Raw genomic sequence first — 16,804 nt, 5'->3', positions numbered from 1 at the left:
GTCTCTTTAGGAGCTTCGGAGAATTTCTTTTCCAAACATAGTATTTTCTTGGGCACAAAATCAGCATATTAGAATGATTTCTGAAGAATCAATTACTTACAAGACTTGAGTAATGACGCTGAAAATTCAGCTCTGCCATCACAGCAATAAATTACATTTTACAATATATTAAAATAGAAAATAGTTATTTGAAATTGCAATAATATTTCACAATATTACTGTTTTTACATTATTTTTACTCCAATAAATGCAGCCTTGTTGAGCAAAAGAGACTTTTCAAAAACAATAAATAAATAAATAAAAGAAAAACTTACCGACCCCAAACTTTTCAACCGTAGTGTAGGCCTACCTCTTATACAGTATAACTCCACTTAAACTCAACCCAGTACCACAAACACTATAATAACCAATCGCTATGTGAAAAGCATTACCTTGGACCTTGAGCTGGCTAACTCAAGCTGAGCAGCTTCAATGTCGCCGATGAGCTGCCTGTTCTCCATGACCAGAGAAGTGTTCTCCTGCCTGATGGTGTTGAGCTTCCTCCTGAGAACAGACGTCTCTGTCTCCATTTCTCTGTCTGACTACAGATAAACACAAAAACACATGTCAAATAAGACAAAAACCTTTGAAATCTGTAGGTTTTCGGGTCTATTTTAAGAACAAGCATATAAAAGGCGACAATACTTCAGACCATTTATTTGCTGCATCTTGTGTCTTACCCTGCAGTCACGGGTAGATATACGTGCACATGCCCTCTGCTCTGGGTGTAAATATACTGGATCAGGCTTCTGAAGGTCTTCTAATGTAAGACGACCTGGGAATCCATCCACGAAACTCCTGTTATTATCTTCACCAACGATGTCATTTCCTGATCGACTGAAATGAGACAAGTGCAATAATACTCATGCCGCGTTCCAGGCAACCTGTAACCCGTGTTTTTCCAACTCGTTACTGGGAGTACATCGTTCCAGGCAACCTGTAACCCGTGTTTTTCCAACCTTATACCCGTGAAAGTGTACTGGAACGGCATTCAAACCCGTGACTTCCCACCCGTGAACTCGTACTAGATCGATGAACTCCCAGTTACGAGTTGTAAAAACACGGGTTACAGGTTGCCTGGAACACAGCATTAGCAGTAGTGCTGTAACAAAAACATTATTAATATTCAAATATCTAAATACAAAAAAGTATCAAAACAAACTAAATTTTAAATGATGTGGCTATGTGGGCCAAGGGAACATAGCAAATTAAAATAAATGTAAAAATTATCTCTCACCCATAAAACAAATTACATTCAATCTCTTAACAAATTATATAAAGAACTTTATACAATCTGTTAAGAGATTTATTATGATTTATCCTTAAATCATTTTTTTATAGATGATCATTTATTTCTAACTCTCTTTCCTTTTAAGGAACAATACATGCTATTATTTCATCTTTAAAAACTAAAAAAATCTAGTTTTGTATTACAATATAAAAATGTGTTATAATTATGCTATTATTTCTTTAATACTGATTTTCTTTCTTACTAGTTGGAGCATATTAGTCTGAGTAAGCATACTAATGAAAGATATATTCCTGGATATTTAATTATATGCATGTATATATTTAACATGTATATCCTTTATGTATTCATATGCAAGTTACTCTTCAGTACTTGAGATTGTACATTTAAACTGTGTACACAAACACACAGGCGACTTTGCAGAGAGAATCTCAGAATCATATCTGCATTTGTAATCATATCTGAAAGATCTATCATCATGTAAAACGCACAATCCATTTCAACAACAACTCTCGAGAGAAAAATGCCTCACCTCAGTTGTTCCCCCACTGACTGTAGGTTTTTCTCAGTCAATCGCAGCTGATTCCTTAAGGAGAAAACATCCTCTACCAACCCCCTGTTGTCTTTGAACATTGGTGATTGTTATGAAGAACACTGTAAATAAATGTTATTATCCATGTTTAAATGGACTCAACTGCAAACAACACTGCACTCGCACATTTGTTGCCGCTTTAAACTCAAATGGTTTGAATTCATTTCATGTATTCAACAGGTTGTCAAGGAGCAGACGGTCACTCTATTATCCATTTCTGCTCTCCGCTGCTTTTAGGCGGGCTAACTGACAAAGTATTTCTATACTAGTTAACAACAGCTTACCAGCATCTTCAACACAGCAATTTTGTGCAGAAGAAACACCTTATTTTCCAGTAGATTTAGCTTAGCATTCACTGTAGCGACATCTAAACACAAGCCGCGTCAGTTGATTGGCTGAGACGAAAAACCGTCTTCACCGTAGTGACGTAATGCTCACGTGGTATGGCCGCGAACGGTAGCGCGAATATTACAGTGGTAAAGTTGTCCTGTTTCTCGGTTTTCGTATTGTTATTATTTACATTGGACTGTAGGTTGGTTAACAACATTGGTTTTTGCTGTTTATTTGTTAGGGTTAAAGCTTGTCAAAATATGTAAAGATAAAATCTCTGGTTGTTTTAATATGAACAAATCTCAATTCGCTTAATACACTTTCTTTTACTGTCTATGTTAATACAGTCACCGCCGTTATAGCTAACGTTAGTTATATTGTAGCAAATAAATTAGCTGGGCCATAAGATGTTAATTGCATGTTTAGAATTTACAAGAAATATGCATACAGTAAATAAATGTTCAAATAAATTAGCTCCATAGACATACTTATTAATTTTTTTTATGCAATGTGTCAAAAAAGTGATTCCCCCCACCCCCCACTGTGTGTAAAATGTCTAAAAAAAATTTAAAAAAAATCCAGTTACATCAATAGGGTTTGAGATCTTTATTCTTTGGCTAAAGGAGCCTGCTCAAAGCCAGTAAAATACAAAGCAAGCTTTACTAACACTGGTACACCAACTGAATAATGCTTCATACACGTAACATAACAAGAGCTTAATATTCATAGGAATTTGTTCTCTCGAAATAAGGAGGTATTAATGTTTAAGTCCAAAGCTTGCCTGATACCAACTCTACTTCCACCCTCTGCGAGGTGTAAGATAATATTATGGAGAACGGCATTCTCAGGCCAAAAAAAAAAAGTTTTCCACCTAAATTAAAAAAAAAAACTCAATGATTTTAGAAATGTATGAAAATACAAAGCTGAGAATTGAAAATCTCATTTGGATGTTCTATCAAATCTTACAGCGAAGCTGTAAAGTATCCTGAGTGCTCTCACAAATGGACAATTTGTTAGTGTATACCGTTTGAAAGCAATAAATAGCACCACAAAAAGCCTGAGTCAATTGTAACAAAACTATTGCTGCCGATTTCTGATTGTAATGAGAAGCTGAAGCTGCAAATAAAATATAAAAAAATACACAGATCTGTTTAATTCATTGCATAGTATAACAAAAAGTACAAATAACTATCCCTGCCCCACAAAAATGAAAATTAGACATCGGATTTAAAATGAGGAAATTAAACTAAAATTGTACTTATCCTTAAAAAAAAACTCTTGCTTTAGAACTTAAATTCCCATGGCAGTTTTTTTTTAAGGGGGGATATATGAAGACCTCTCAACGCTACAGCGCTCTGTCATATGTTTTAAAGATATACATATTAAAACAAAACAAAAAAAAGTTTAAAAAAAGAGACCCTCAGGAGACGAATTACAAACAAAAATCTTTCTATTAGCCACCTAGGAATTTGTATAATGTCCCAGAAAATACCAAGATCTGATGTAAATATTCATGCTAATCATATATTTAATTTTAGTTTTGTGGCATTAGAAGAATTAATCATTTTACATTGTTTTTTTTTACATAATCTCATTTCATAACGAAAATCACAAGCTAGGCTGTTTAAACTGAGACGAGACAATACTGGATGTACAGAATGAGAACTTATGTGCAATCAATTGAAATGTGAAATAGAAGTGCCCTACTGACAATAGCGCTCTCTCCTCTTGGCAATGTGAGCTATGAGAAAATATTTAAGTAGAAAAAAAGTCCTCAGTCTCCAGCAGCATATATAGTATCTGTTTCACAACCCCTTAAGGCACCTGCACATCAGAGACAAAAAGCGAGGACTCGGGTTATTTTCACATAGTAGTGAACGGATTATTTCTTTAACCTGAAACTACAGCCACCTTCAATGTGTGAATCCAGTCCATGTGAAGGCAGTCTGTTTACATTTCCACAGAGACAGGTCACACACACACACAAAACTCTACAAAGTCCCATCTCTTCATCTCTATGGTAGTCCTGAGGCCCCTCAGTTACCTCAGTCATCCATGTACATTCACTTCCCTCATTACTTGTCAAAAAATATAGTACATTACTAGGGGCCAAAGCGGACCATACTTTCACCAGAAATACACCCCATATAAAGCTCAGGAGGCAGTGACGCCCTCCCATTCCACCAAGTACTGTACTTTTCCGTCGTCAGTGACGCGGCGAGCGAGTACACGGTACTTCTCCCCACAGGCCAGGCGACCCGCGGCTCCGAAGTAAGTGCTGATGGAGCTCTTGAGGTGGTTGAGCTGGGTGTCGGGGTTCAGGCCCTGCATGATGTCCATGCCGCTGTAGAGGCAGGAGGGGAGGGGGCTGGGCTCGGGTTGCGGCTCTGGGTTGCAGGGAGGAGAAATCTCAGGATTTGGCGGCTGCAGTGCTCGTCGCGGACGTCCCCGTCGCCTCTTTATTGGGGGCTGTGTGAAGGTGGGCCATAGGCATCCAGTGCGTGGTCCGCTCGGACTGCCCAAACTGGAGATGCAGGGTACATGCATCACGCTTTTTAACAATTAAGTATGACGTTTTTTATCAATGGTAGAGGTCCGCATGGGCATTACGTTGAGGCCTGAAGAAGCCACCCGTAAAATAATTTGAAATGTTAATTTAATATTTTATTATACATTACATGCATTGCAATCCCACAAAAAACACTTCATTAAATTATTGTTATAAAGACTATAAAAAAACTAAAATAAGCATAAATGGTCAAATGTACAGAAAATTGTAATTTATGAATTTTAAACAATTAAATAATAATATACCCTACAGTTAAAGTTTGGGGTTGGTAAAATTTTCTTTAATGATTTTGAAAATTCTCATCCTCACCATTACTGCATTTATTTTATCAAAAATATAATAAAGTCAGTGTCAGTAATATTGTGAAATTACATTTCAATTTTAAGATATTCCATTGTTTCCTATTTTAATATATAATTTCTTCCTTAAATGTCAGCATCCTTACTCCAGTCTTCATGTGTCACATGATCCTTCAGAAATCATTATAGTATGCTGATTTGATGCAGAAACATTTATTATTATTATTACCAGTGTTGAAAACAGTTTAATGTACAACTTAATTGTGTGGAAACAGATTTTTTTCCAGGATTCTTTAATGAACAGAAAATTTGAAAAACAGCATTCATTTAGAATATAAATATTTTTAGACTGTCATTTTTGGTCAATTTAATGCATCCTTTATGTGGGGAAAAAGTTAAAATATTTCCAAAAATTTTTTTACCGACCCAAAACTTTTGAATGGTAGTGTATAAATTTTTTTGTACATGTTCACAGTACTGAGGGGAGAGTAATTGTCATGAAAATAATGTCACAAATTGAAAAATGAAATCCTTAAAATGAAAATTAAATCACCTGGACTGCCTTGAGAGGCTGGTTGAGGTAGTTTCACTTGTGCTGGTGGCACCAACGGATTCAACATCTGAGGTACTCGATGAAGGCAAAGATCTTTCACTTTTGGCACAAAAAAAAAGTAGGGAAATATATTTTTGTAATTTAATAAATTCAATTTGGCCTCATTTCAAAAACTACGAGATCCATTTTGTGTTGATCTCGGTCTCACCTTTTTGAGGCCATCAGGTCTATTGAGTTATTGTCCAGAGTTGAAAACTTCCCATTATTCTTCATAGAAAAAAGGTTAAAAAAAAATTGTTATGCCTACATGAAACATTTTGGAATGGTCATTAAATAAAGCCAGCAACGTACGTAAAATAAATAATGTCACTTATTTACCTGTGCCAATAGTTCACTTGATCTTCTCAATTTCGCCAACATCTCTAAAGAGTGTGTGTGATGCTTCCTCTTTCCTTTCTTCACTGCTCCATTAGTGACAACACTATAAAATTAAATGTAATATTTAATTTTTATAATAAATGAAAATAATAATGTAATATCATTTAAATTAACTTAAATTATATAAAATATTAAATTTACTTTGAATATTAAGGAAGAAACAAGTGATGACTTACCCGGATAAAAGCGGAGGTTTTGAGGCTTTCCTGCCTTTGATTTTGATCTCATGGGAAGCTTTTTCCGGCTCTCGGTCTGACAGGAGCTCAGAGCTCTGGGGGGCCGGTGGGAAGCGAATTCGTAATCCAAACAGGTGCTTCTTCTTCTTTATCTCTTTCCCTGACATGAACCTAGAACCCAACAGGTCAAAAACTATGTTCACACTGTCAATACAAATCTGGAAAATCTGGAATCTGGTCTACATGATTGATGACGGTCAACACTGTGAATCGCAACTGTTCAAATACGTTTTTTGTGTCCCGTGCCTCTCTTTCGTATTTCAAAATAGCTGTGTTGGTTTCCATGGCAATGATTGAAGACAGCTCATCACCGGACCAAAGAGATGTCTCCACTATATACGTTTACGTGGCGTGAGAAAGTGACATAGGCAGAAAAGCTATGTGAAATCCGATGAAACAGATTTATAGAAATGCCATTTGAATAGGGTTTTAAACCACATATAGATGTAGCTTGAAACATATTTGTAAAAACCAGAGAACGCTTGCTAAATATGATCAGATTCCAATCGGAAATGCACAAAACTTTGATTTGGACTGACAGTCCAAAGCTAAAAGGGCCAGATAAATTAATCCAAGCTCTACCATTTCAAGACTGAAAGCCCATGATGGGCAAATAGATAAACTCACATGTTGAGGTTGCTGTTAAGTGCTTCCAGAATGCATTCATATCGTTCTGCTCTTGGGGTATCTGCAAGCTGGAGGTACAAAGCCAGAAATGAAATAGACCGACATTAACACTAGTTAAACATTAGTGCAATTACAAAATACCAGTGGTGGAAAGAGTACTAACAAATTGTACAAAAGTATTGCTGTACAGAAAAATAATATGACTCAAGTACTTTGCTTAAAACTACTCCAGTAACTGCGTTACAAAGTACATTAGTATTATTTTTCTATTTTTACCCAAAACGGGGAAATGGTAGCGATATGGAGCGCTAAACACTCACATGTCATCTGTTTCATTCATACTGGAAGCCCAGTACATACTTATTCATCCCTCGCGCAGCCAGTCCACAAGTGAGATTCATAGAAGTATTAAACTTATGACATTTCAGGAAATGCCTTATATGGATATAATAACATGCAAATAGAGACGTTTTGACTGATGAAACATGAAGACAAACAGATGATTGTTGTTGTGGATTAGATGATAGTTCATCAAGCTATCTCAGGTATTGTCATAAGAATGATGCATGTCTTTAAAGGGATAGTTCACCCAAAAAGGAAAATTAGCCCATGATTTAGGAAGTGAAGCCATGCGTTTGTGTAAGGAAAATACCCATATTTAAAACTTTATAAAACTATAATCACAAGCTTCCGCTAGACAGCCGTACGCATCGATTTACGGTGGAAGACTAACCCGACCCGACGCACAGCATAATGACGACCATGGAGCAATTTTGAAGAGAAATGTCAGAGGATTTCTATATAATAGAAGAGGAGCTTCAGTTTGTTGCACAGCCCAATTTGTTTAAACCATGAGGAGTCTAAACTTAAAATGCTCCTACATCCTAAGTTATACATGACTCACGGGTTACTCTTGTGGCGCAAGTCGAATTGCGTGGTACACGTACGGTCGTCTTAATTTAGATTATCAAGCTATAAATATGGGTATTTTTCTTACAAAAATGGCTTCACATCCGAAGGCCTTTATAAACCCACAGGAGCCGTGTGGAGTAATTATTTTTTCACATTTCTTCCAGCCATTCACTCCCATTATAAAGCTTGGAAGAGCCAGGACTTTTTTTAATATAACTCTGATTGTATTCATCTGAAAGAAGAATGTCATGTACACCTAAAAGGAATTGAGGGTGAGTAAATCATGGGATAATTTTCATTTTTGGGTGAACTAACCCTTTAATGCAATGCTAATCAACATAGCTTGTATCATAGAATTTAATAAAATAATAATATATTCTCACTCCGTGTTAAGAAGCAACATGAAACCAGAGAAGTAATTTCAAACACGACTGACATGTATTGTGATTTTGGAGCAAAACATAATATTAAACTCATAAATTGTAGTGTTTGACAGTATGCTAAGCAAACATACTAGCTTTCCCTGTTGTCAAGAGTGATTGTTTTATTGCTAATTTTGAAAAGTAAGTCCAGGTAGGATCATTTGAATGTTTTCATTTGAATCATTTCATAATTTAAAGCAAAGAAGGTTTAGTGAGAGGTCTGATAAAAAAAGAGAGATTTACAACAATATGAATAAAAAAAGTGCCAGTAAAAAAAAAAGAAAAAAAGTGGGGTATGATTTACATGTTAAATTACATTCTCTTTTTTTTCCGTTCTACCAAAAATGAGCTGGGTTCATTTACCGAAAATGAACCTTCACTGTAGTAATGAACTACACTTTTACATGCATCTGATAAATCGTGCAAACTTATTTCACTGTTGTTGAGGTTTTTTCAGCTTTGAACAAAGTTTGCTTCGTACATTTAGTTTAACTGTATTGTTAAAGAGGGCGAGCTTTACCATTTAATTGAACTGTGCATGCATTTTAGACACTTAACATTGTTGCTCCATCCATGAAATAACTGCGTCCATGTTATGAACAGAGTTTTTTTTATTTAATTCAAATGCTCAGTGCAGTGGTATTATCAATGGGATGACCCATTTCTGGAGTTGCCATAATTAAAATTTAAATCAGAATATGAGCATAGCTCACTTACATTCACTGGAATATTGAAACGTTAGTGATACTGATTCAAAACACGAGCGCCAGTGATTGAAAATCAAAGCGCGGTTTAACGCCGGGTTCGGCCCCCCCCAGTCCAGTTCGGCTGGGGGGGCACCCAGCCGAACTGGAAGTTTTGATTGGTTTTGCACCCGAGTCAGACCTGTCTGTTATTGGCTGAAGCGCTTCAGACCTGTCTGTTATTGGCTGAAGCGCTTCAGACCTGTCTGTTATTGGCTGAAGCGCTTCAGACCTGTCTGTTATTGGCTGAAGCGCTTCAGACCTGTCTGTTATTGGCTGAAGCGCTTCAGACCTGTCTGTGATTGGCTGAAGCGCTTCAGACCTGTCTATTATTGGCTGAAGCGCAGGGCTCTACCACAGTAGTTTGAAAAGTGTCTGTCGAATGTCAGCTTGCCCGGTTGCTCCGTCGGCACCTTTGTCAAAGAACTTTGTACTTTTGGTGAAAAATAAATGTAGCGAAGTTGAATACTTTATTTTTATTCAACTCAAGTAAAAGTACCACAATTGAATTATACTCAAGAAAGTAGATTTAAAAAAAAATCTACTCAAGTACTGTTACGAAAGTATTTTTAATTAGTTACTTTCCACCTCTGCAAAATACACAAAACAGACTGATACCTCGCCAAGCTGAAGCCTATCCCAGTTTTCATTGATGTAAGTCATCAGTTCGAGTTCTGAGTCAAAGTATTTCTTTTTATGAATTACACTCAGGTTATAGAGACTCAGGTGTGCAACGTCTTCCCTGTGAATGAACACAACACACATCACACATCCCAAAATCCTCTGTGAAACTATTTAAAACAAAACATTTAGATAAACACCAAAATTCTGGTCAATTATTTGTATGTTATGGCTGATTACTGATATGGCCTATATTAAAGTTCTATACTATATGGTTTAAAATACACTTTCACACTGCAGCAATTGAACCAAGTGTGAAAACAGTCCAAAACTCACCATCTCAGAGGCAGGCGTTTGAGGTACTCTGGTCCACTATTACAAACGGAACAAATAAATAGATAGAACCTGAGAAAAAAGACAAAGTTTTATTAAACATGACAAGACATCAATCATTGGGTTTCACTTTATTCGGATGATTTGAGAGCAGTACTTCACCTGTCTCCAAAGAGCATTGGCTTCTGGAAACACTGGATGCAGGCTTCATGAAACCACTGTTTACACTTATTACACTGCAACATTTTCAGATACCAACTGTGGGAGGAGAACAAAAGTATCATTACAATTCTACTTCCTGCAGGCGTTATTGTGCATCTACAATCCTCTGCAACTTATGATGGGGATAATCTTAAGAAGAACTATATCACACAAAGGTGTTTTTCAGTAATGGTGTCTGTGTGCTGCACTCACTCGCCAGGACCCCCGCAGTAGCAGTAGCACTGCTGGATATTGGTCTTGTGGCCCTGGTCCCACACTAAATCTTCAAGGGCGTATGGCAGAGACTGCTTCATTTCCTGTAGGGCTTTGGCATTTGGCCCCTTCTTCAGTGCACCGCCTCTCTATGATTTCAGAGATACAATCACAACAACAATTCATGACAGACAAACATGCCTCTAGTCTGCATATGGAGTCACTCAATTCTTAGGTGGAGTCAGAATTCTGGAGATTTATTCAAAAAGGGTTTACATATCCCTTCTAGTCATACCAAGAAAAAAAACATCTATTTTATACTACTGTTCAAATGTTTGGGGTCAATAAGATTTTTTAAGAAATAAATTAATATGTTTAATCAACATGGATGAATTAAAGGGGCCACGAACTGAGAAATCAAAATTTCCTTAAGTTTTGACATTTTGACAGAGCCGAAAATCTCTGTTAGTCCAAAAACAGCTTATATTGTAACCAAGCCCAGAGAACGACTCGTCATGGAATGTGTCTATCGGTGGTGGGCCGTCAGGTCCAGCAAGGCCTTCTCTGCTGGCCTAAACACTATCAGAGTCACTGACTTGCACTTTAATATATTTTTTCCATTAATGAGTATTTAATTATTCCCAATAGTCCATTCTCTTAATCTCACAGCTTTTCTCTTGGTTGCGCTGCTTCCAGTATTGTATATTTATTTTAGCGCTTTTATCCAATTATATTTCAGCAATCATGTGTTGCCAGGGTAAAATAAATCTGCCTTGAGGCCTTCAGAATCGGCAGTGCGGGCGCCTGTAGCTTAAAATGAATGGAAATTAAACCGTTGCTTTAACCAATCAGATAATCAGTCAGATTTAATCAGCCAATCAGATTTTGATTTGACTGCACCGGGGCCATCTTGCAGGCATACAATAACATCTGCATTTTCACGTGCTTTGATTGGGTGGTCAGAGCGCGTACTATTACAGGTAGTAGGCTGAGGTAGCTAACCGCATCTTTAGCGAACAGCATAAACTAAAATATATACCTGTAGATTTAATAGTTTTTCAACCCACAAATGAATGTTTCTTTCCCTCCTCGACCCCCATCAGGTTCAATACTACCGGAAAAAATCCCTTATTCAGCCTTATTAGGATGGATTTTGTGTAAAACATAATCAGTACTTTTGGTTAGTATAATGCTTTTTTGCCCCCGTTTTTTCTGTGGTGAATAGGATTTTCTTCTTAATTTTTTTGTGTGTAAATTTATGATCTAATGTTTTTTTCAAACATTCAACCCTGTAACCCTTGAAGAATGCGACAAGTGAGGCTCCGCTTCTGAACTGTTAATCGGAACGCAAGAACCACTGTAGCTACACTAACGCACACGCCGAACTCACTCGCTCGTTTCTCTCTACCCGGCCTTGTCCGAACTCACCGCATTAACCCTATAATTGCCGGTGCAAAATAAAAACAGCAATTTCACAACAATTATAGAGAGTCTGTGTGCTGCCACACTATTAAAAGTTATTTATTCACTGAAGGCCTAGGTGTGAAATGCACGGCCCGCCACTGGTGTCTATAGATAGGTGAAAGAGCTTAGTGCGAGTGTTAGTGCAATGACGAGGAGAGAGGAGCGATACAGGATCACTGGACTAAAACTGACCTTTAAAAATTACCTTCCACAGGATCCTAATGCTAGGAATGTGATTAATTATTTTAAACAATGTGAATGTCTCAGTTGAGCATTATATATTTGTATTCTGTACATTTCACTGTGGATTTTTTTGTAAATCAGTCACAATTTCTGCGCTGGCTTTGCAAACAGACCTTTATAATACAGTCTCAACAGAAATGCAACATGTTAATTCTAATGCCTGATCTGGGACCAGTGATTTCTGTTATGAGATGATTTATGTAGTCACGTGTTTGTCAGATGTTCAAGGTTTTAGTAAATCAAACCAGTGACTAAACAGTCAACTTCACATTGTTACTCTTAAATTATATATAGAAACTTATAAAGCAATCAAAGAACGCTCCCTTTACAATCCCTGGAGCTGTCAATCAAACGGCGAGAGTTTCAGTGATTGAGTGTCAGTGATATCGCGCCAAAACTCCTGTTATAACAAAATCCCTTTTATCTATAGTATTTGGTTATAATCAACGAATCTCTTATTTACATCATATTTGCAGAAAAATTTCTGAAAGATCATGTGTGACACTATTACACTAGAGTAATAATGTATCACAGAAATAAATTATATTTTCAACCATAATAAAATAGAAAACCATTATTTTTAAATCGTAATGTTATTTCACAATATTACAGTTTTTTTCTGCATTTCTGATCAAATAAACGCAGGCTTGATAAGCATTAGAAACTTCTTTCAAAAACATTAAAAATAGTAATGTTACCAAACTTTTGACCGGTACTGTATATGTATACATATTTTTTTTCCCCTCGATTCATCCACCACGTGTGGAAAATTCTTTATATATTCCCACATCCACAACCCTCATAGAACAATGAAGGTTATGGTACACTTCTGTTGCGACAGTATTAGGAAAGAGCATTAAAGACTCCTACAGGTCATTTAATATGTAAAAACAATGGGTCAAGAGGAGTTTTTGACACGATTAAATAATGCAGCATCCTGTCTGCATATTAAAAACCCTGCAAATGATGAGAAGAGGGTCATAGGCTGCTGAACACCTTTAATAATTATTCAGTTAAGATATTGCTTAAAACAGGATTGAATGTGGCATCAACAAACCTTTGTTGTTGTGGCGAACACGCACTGTCTGCAGAGCCATTTGTCATCAGAGGCAATGACACTGGGGTCAATTATGGGTGCATGGCATAGCTGATGGTATCCTGTGGAAGAGATGTTCAGCAGTGTAATCTCCAACTCAATCCCTAATGTGGTTGAGAGAAGTGACTCTGATTTACAAGAAGGATAGAGGCAATCTACCTTGTCCACATTTGTCACAGATGACTATTTCATTGGGGGGCTCGGAGCTTTCATTCTGACAAATAGAGCACAGCATTTCCCCTCCACTGTCCCCTAAAAGAAAAAACAAATAAAGAAATGAACAAGTGTGCAGCTGTGCACGACTTTATCCATTACACCTGGGAACAGTGACTACATTTGTGAGAAGGGCAGAGACTGCATTCAGAATCTCGAAAAATTTCTAAGGGGCGTGTACCAAAATATTTCCGAACTTCTAATGGAAAATGTGAAAACCACTAAAGTTCACAAAAGGAGGAAAGATGTGCTATAGTTGACAACCATCAGTGATGGTGAACACAAATACTTCACTGCAACTGCCACTTGAAACAAATATGAACTGAAGCTAAAACTATGAGTAAGTTTCTTTTATGCGTATGCATGAACGCCTTTGTTGAAATTGTTACCAAGATACAGCGACGATGCCATAGGTACCTTCCCTATTCTCGTCTGCTGGCTCGATGTGGAACTTACGGTTTGTGTAAGCCTGGAGACTCTGAGGTCTGTCAACTGTCAGGGACAAATTAAGAGATAACTCAGGCTGAATGAAAGAGATGGGGAAGAGAAACCAAACGGCGGCAAACAACATAACCACAAAGTCAGATGGCATGAAAGAAGCAGAATTATAGAAGAACTGACCCATCTTCTATTAAAATGATCAGAAAAAGAGAAGGAATATGATGTGTAAATGAAAGTTAGGCCTAGAATCAGTCAGTAGATGGTGTGCTCACAAATCTAACTCAGGATGTTCAAGATAAGAGCTTCTCACTGAGACCCCTCAGAGATGCCATCAAGACACAAAGATGGGTAACAGGGCATCATTATTCTTCAATCACAATGAATGTAAATTAGTTTGTATTTACCTGTCTGAATGTCCTTCCAGAGAACCCAGGACTTAGACTGATCTTCAAAAATCACAAAGCAGCGATGCTTATGTTTATCTATCTGTGGAAAGCATTAATCAAAAGAAGTTCTGATTACTTGAGATACAAGCAAGCTTTCCGGTGATTATATTGTGATTATAGAGAGAAACAGTGCCTGCCCACTTTTTCAGCAGCCTTGGCTCAAGGAGCATTTTTCCCATTCACTTTTCTTATAAGGATTTTTTTTAAAAGACTACAAACTTTGATTTGAGGAAACAACAAAAAAATCAAACAAAAAAAAAAAAAATCAGTAGACAACTGTGTATTTATTGACTTTAATGAGATAAAAGAACTACAATCCCATGAAGTATTGTGAATGACAAATAAAAAAAATGACAAATATAAACATTTATTTAAAGACGTTGATTACATATACAAATGTATTTTACATTTTATTTTAATTTTACATTTATTATATATATATATATATATATATATATATATATATATATATATATATATACACACACTCACATTTATACACACAAATATTTAATTTGTCACAATTCTCTGATTGGTGGAGATTTCTTTACAGAATCACAGGCAATGATAATTGGAATTAACCTGGAATTCTATAGTTAAACACAATTATTTAAAAAAAAATTTAAATAACGCAAACTGATGTCTTTAACAAAAGCAAATACCATCAATTAGCAACTTCGGAGCTCACAGTAGGTCTGTCTTTAACAAGTCATAAGTTATCATTCAAAATCTATTTCCCTATGGAGAAAATGAATGGGAATTTTACTTCCAGAACACAGCTGTTGCATTTTATTATGCTACACCAGAATACTAGATTCTGACTGGTTAAATACTTTTGAAAAAATGACCACTAACCTGTATAAACAACCGTTGCCCCAGGGCAACTGAATACCTACATAAGTTTGCTACTTTCCTTACTTATATCCTTATGCTGTCAATTTCTTTTCATACAATTTACTCGTCAATATCTGACTTCCATTTATTTATCTTAAATATATTTTGATATAATGATTTATCTGAATGTATTGTATCCCTTACACACCTTGGAGATAGTTCCCAGGTAAAACAAGCCATCTGACCATCGGGCCAGGACGTCCTGCCCTTCTTCAAACTTGTTGGCTAGCCTGGCCGTGTCGCTCAGCCCATCTTTCAGGGGAAATCGTGACAAGGGCACCGGTGACTTGTGTTGGCGATTTGGAGGTGTTTTTTGATGGGCGGCCAGGTTATCTGCACTTGAGTCTCTGTCAAATGAGCAAAAAAACAGCTCATGAAAAATATGATTCAACCACATTTTTGCCTACACTAACACAAAAAAAAGCAGTTTACGCCTGGTCAAATAGATAATTAAGGTTGAAAATGTAGTATCAGACTATCCTCGAGCACATTTCAGAGGCATTCACATGTAAAAATCGCTGTGGGATCTTCTCTGGGACTGAGTGCACTTTATATTGGCTGGTCAGTGAAGCGCCCATACAGAATGACAGTGAAAGCAAAAAAGCCTCTTTTGTTAGCAGCATAGCTGTAGAGAGCTAGCAGAATTTCGCATTCAAAACAATGTGCCAACGAATAAAAGCCAACCGTTCAAAAGCCTGAACAAAATGTTTCACTGGCATCAGAAAACGCACGTTTATAGCCAGTAATTTTAACCTGCTGGTAAAGTGAGAGATGAAAGCCCCCCGCACACCCCCTTGTTGTATTGTAACAGACTGATGTCTGGGTCTCTCTTACCTCATTCGGCCACTTTCCCGGGTTACAATGTCGCACAAACACAAAAAAAACTACACCATAAACGGGCAGCAGGAGCTCCGCTTTGAATAGTTTTGATTCTGCTTTTGAGAGATGATTCAAACGCATGAAGTGTTTTACATTACGGTAAACGGCTGGTTTTGCTCGCTCGCTCTCGCCATTTTTGTTTCCCGCTGAGCGGCGAGTGCATTGTGGGACGCGCTCGCGCTCCGCACGGACTCACTTTCCCTCACAAAATTTGAAAAATCGTTAGTGGGAGGATGTTTACCTCACTCACTCACACCGTCACTTAACTCTGTGCTTCTTTGATCATTACACTTCCGCGTCACTGTTTTGTCTTTACAGCGACAGACAGTCAAAACTTGCATTTTGCACAATGACAAATGAGTCCGCGATTAAAAAAGCCATCTTATAAAAGTGTAATTTAAAAAACATGTTCAACATTCTTTTTTATTGATGTTGGTTTCATGCATTAAAAAACTTAAATATTGTACCAAAATTTAGACTTAATGACTTAAATACCACTAAAATAATTTGCACACACACAGTGCAAGTAAATATGTATGCCTATTTTATTTAAAGGGTTTATAAACATATTTTTTCAATAACTTCATCATATGTAAAAATTAGAGCTACACTGTAAAAAATGACATGATCAATAAGTAATGACAACATATGTTTTTACATTGCTTTAAATCATCAAAAAAAGTTGAAATCACTTAAAAATCCAAGTCGATTGTATTAAAATTTAAAGCAGCAACTTTTTTTTTTACAATGT

General features: G+C 36.7%; 2 protein-coding genes across 5 annotated transcripts in view; both read right to left on the bottom strand.

Annotated features, from left to right (window-relative positions):
• The window catches only part of ccdc18 (coiled-coil domain containing 18), a 39,890-nt gene extending 37,586 nt beyond the window's left edge, over positions 1-2,304 (bottom strand). The window contains exons 1-4 of the mRNA XM_077219332.1: positions 2,165-2,304; positions 1,821-1,942; positions 720-876; positions 432-581 (exon numbers count right to left, since the gene is read on the bottom strand). Coding sequence (XP_077075447.1) covers positions 432-581; positions 720-876; positions 1,821-1,921 — 408 coding nt within the window. The 5' untranslated portion in view covers positions 1,922-1,942; positions 2,165-2,304. The remainder of the gene's footprint in view (positions 1-431; positions 582-719; positions 877-1,820; positions 1,943-2,164) is intronic.
• A 497-nt stretch (positions 2,305-2,801) lies between these two features.
• On the bottom strand, positions 2,802-16,356 carry mtf2 (metal response element binding transcription factor 2). Of its 4 annotated transcripts, XM_077219296.1 has the most exons (16): positions 16,009-16,198; positions 15,323-15,521; positions 14,239-14,320; positions 13,811-13,885; positions 13,340-13,432; positions 13,142-13,242; positions 10,378-10,526; positions 10,126-10,221; positions 9,967-10,035; positions 9,628-9,751; positions 6,933-7,000; positions 6,246-6,416; positions 6,010-6,112; positions 5,840-5,898; positions 5,632-5,730; positions 2,802-4,734 (listed from the first exon to the last, which is right to left on the bottom strand). In XM_077219296.1, exons 1-16 carry the CDS (start codon positions 16,011-16,013, stop codon positions 4,365-4,367), a joined length of 1,863 nt encoding a protein of 620 aa, XP_077075411.1. In that variant the 5' UTR covers positions 16,014-16,198; the 3' UTR covers positions 2,802-4,364. The 4 variants fall into 4 exon arrangements, with proteins under 4 accessions (XP_077075411.1, XP_077075433.1, XP_077075422.1 ...); XM_077219318.1 differs by lacking the exon at positions 13,811-13,885 and having other exon boundaries at positions 16,009-16,356; XM_077219307.1 differs by lacking the exon at positions 13,811-13,885 and having other exon boundaries at positions 2,802-4,761; positions 16,009-16,205.
• Between the last annotated feature and the right edge of the window lie 448 nt (positions 16,357-16,804).

This window comes from Siphateles boraxobius, unplaced genomic scaffold (assembly GCF_051911475.1).
Source record: "Siphateles boraxobius isolate OS27281-9 unplaced genomic scaffold, OSU_SipBor_1 1, whole genome shotgun sequence".
NCBI lineage: Eukaryota > Metazoa > Chordata > Actinopteri > Cypriniformes > Leuciscidae > Siphateles > Siphateles boraxobius.
The sequence above is the reverse complement of the archived record's forward strand: the minus strand, read 5'-3'. Positions and strand labels throughout refer to the sequence as shown.

Excerpts from the sequence above, each read along its gene's own strand:
- mtf2 (XM_077219296.1), bottom strand. Across the intron at positions 10,222-10,377 it reads TACTGCGGGGGTCCTGGCGA|TTGGTATCTGAAAATGTTGC; the intron begins GTGAGTGCAGCA and ends CTCCTCCCACAG. Across the intron at positions 5,731-5,839 it reads GACCTGATGGCCTCAAAAAG|TGAAAGATCTTTGCCTTCAT; the intron begins GTGAGACCGAGA and ends TTGTGCCAAAAG.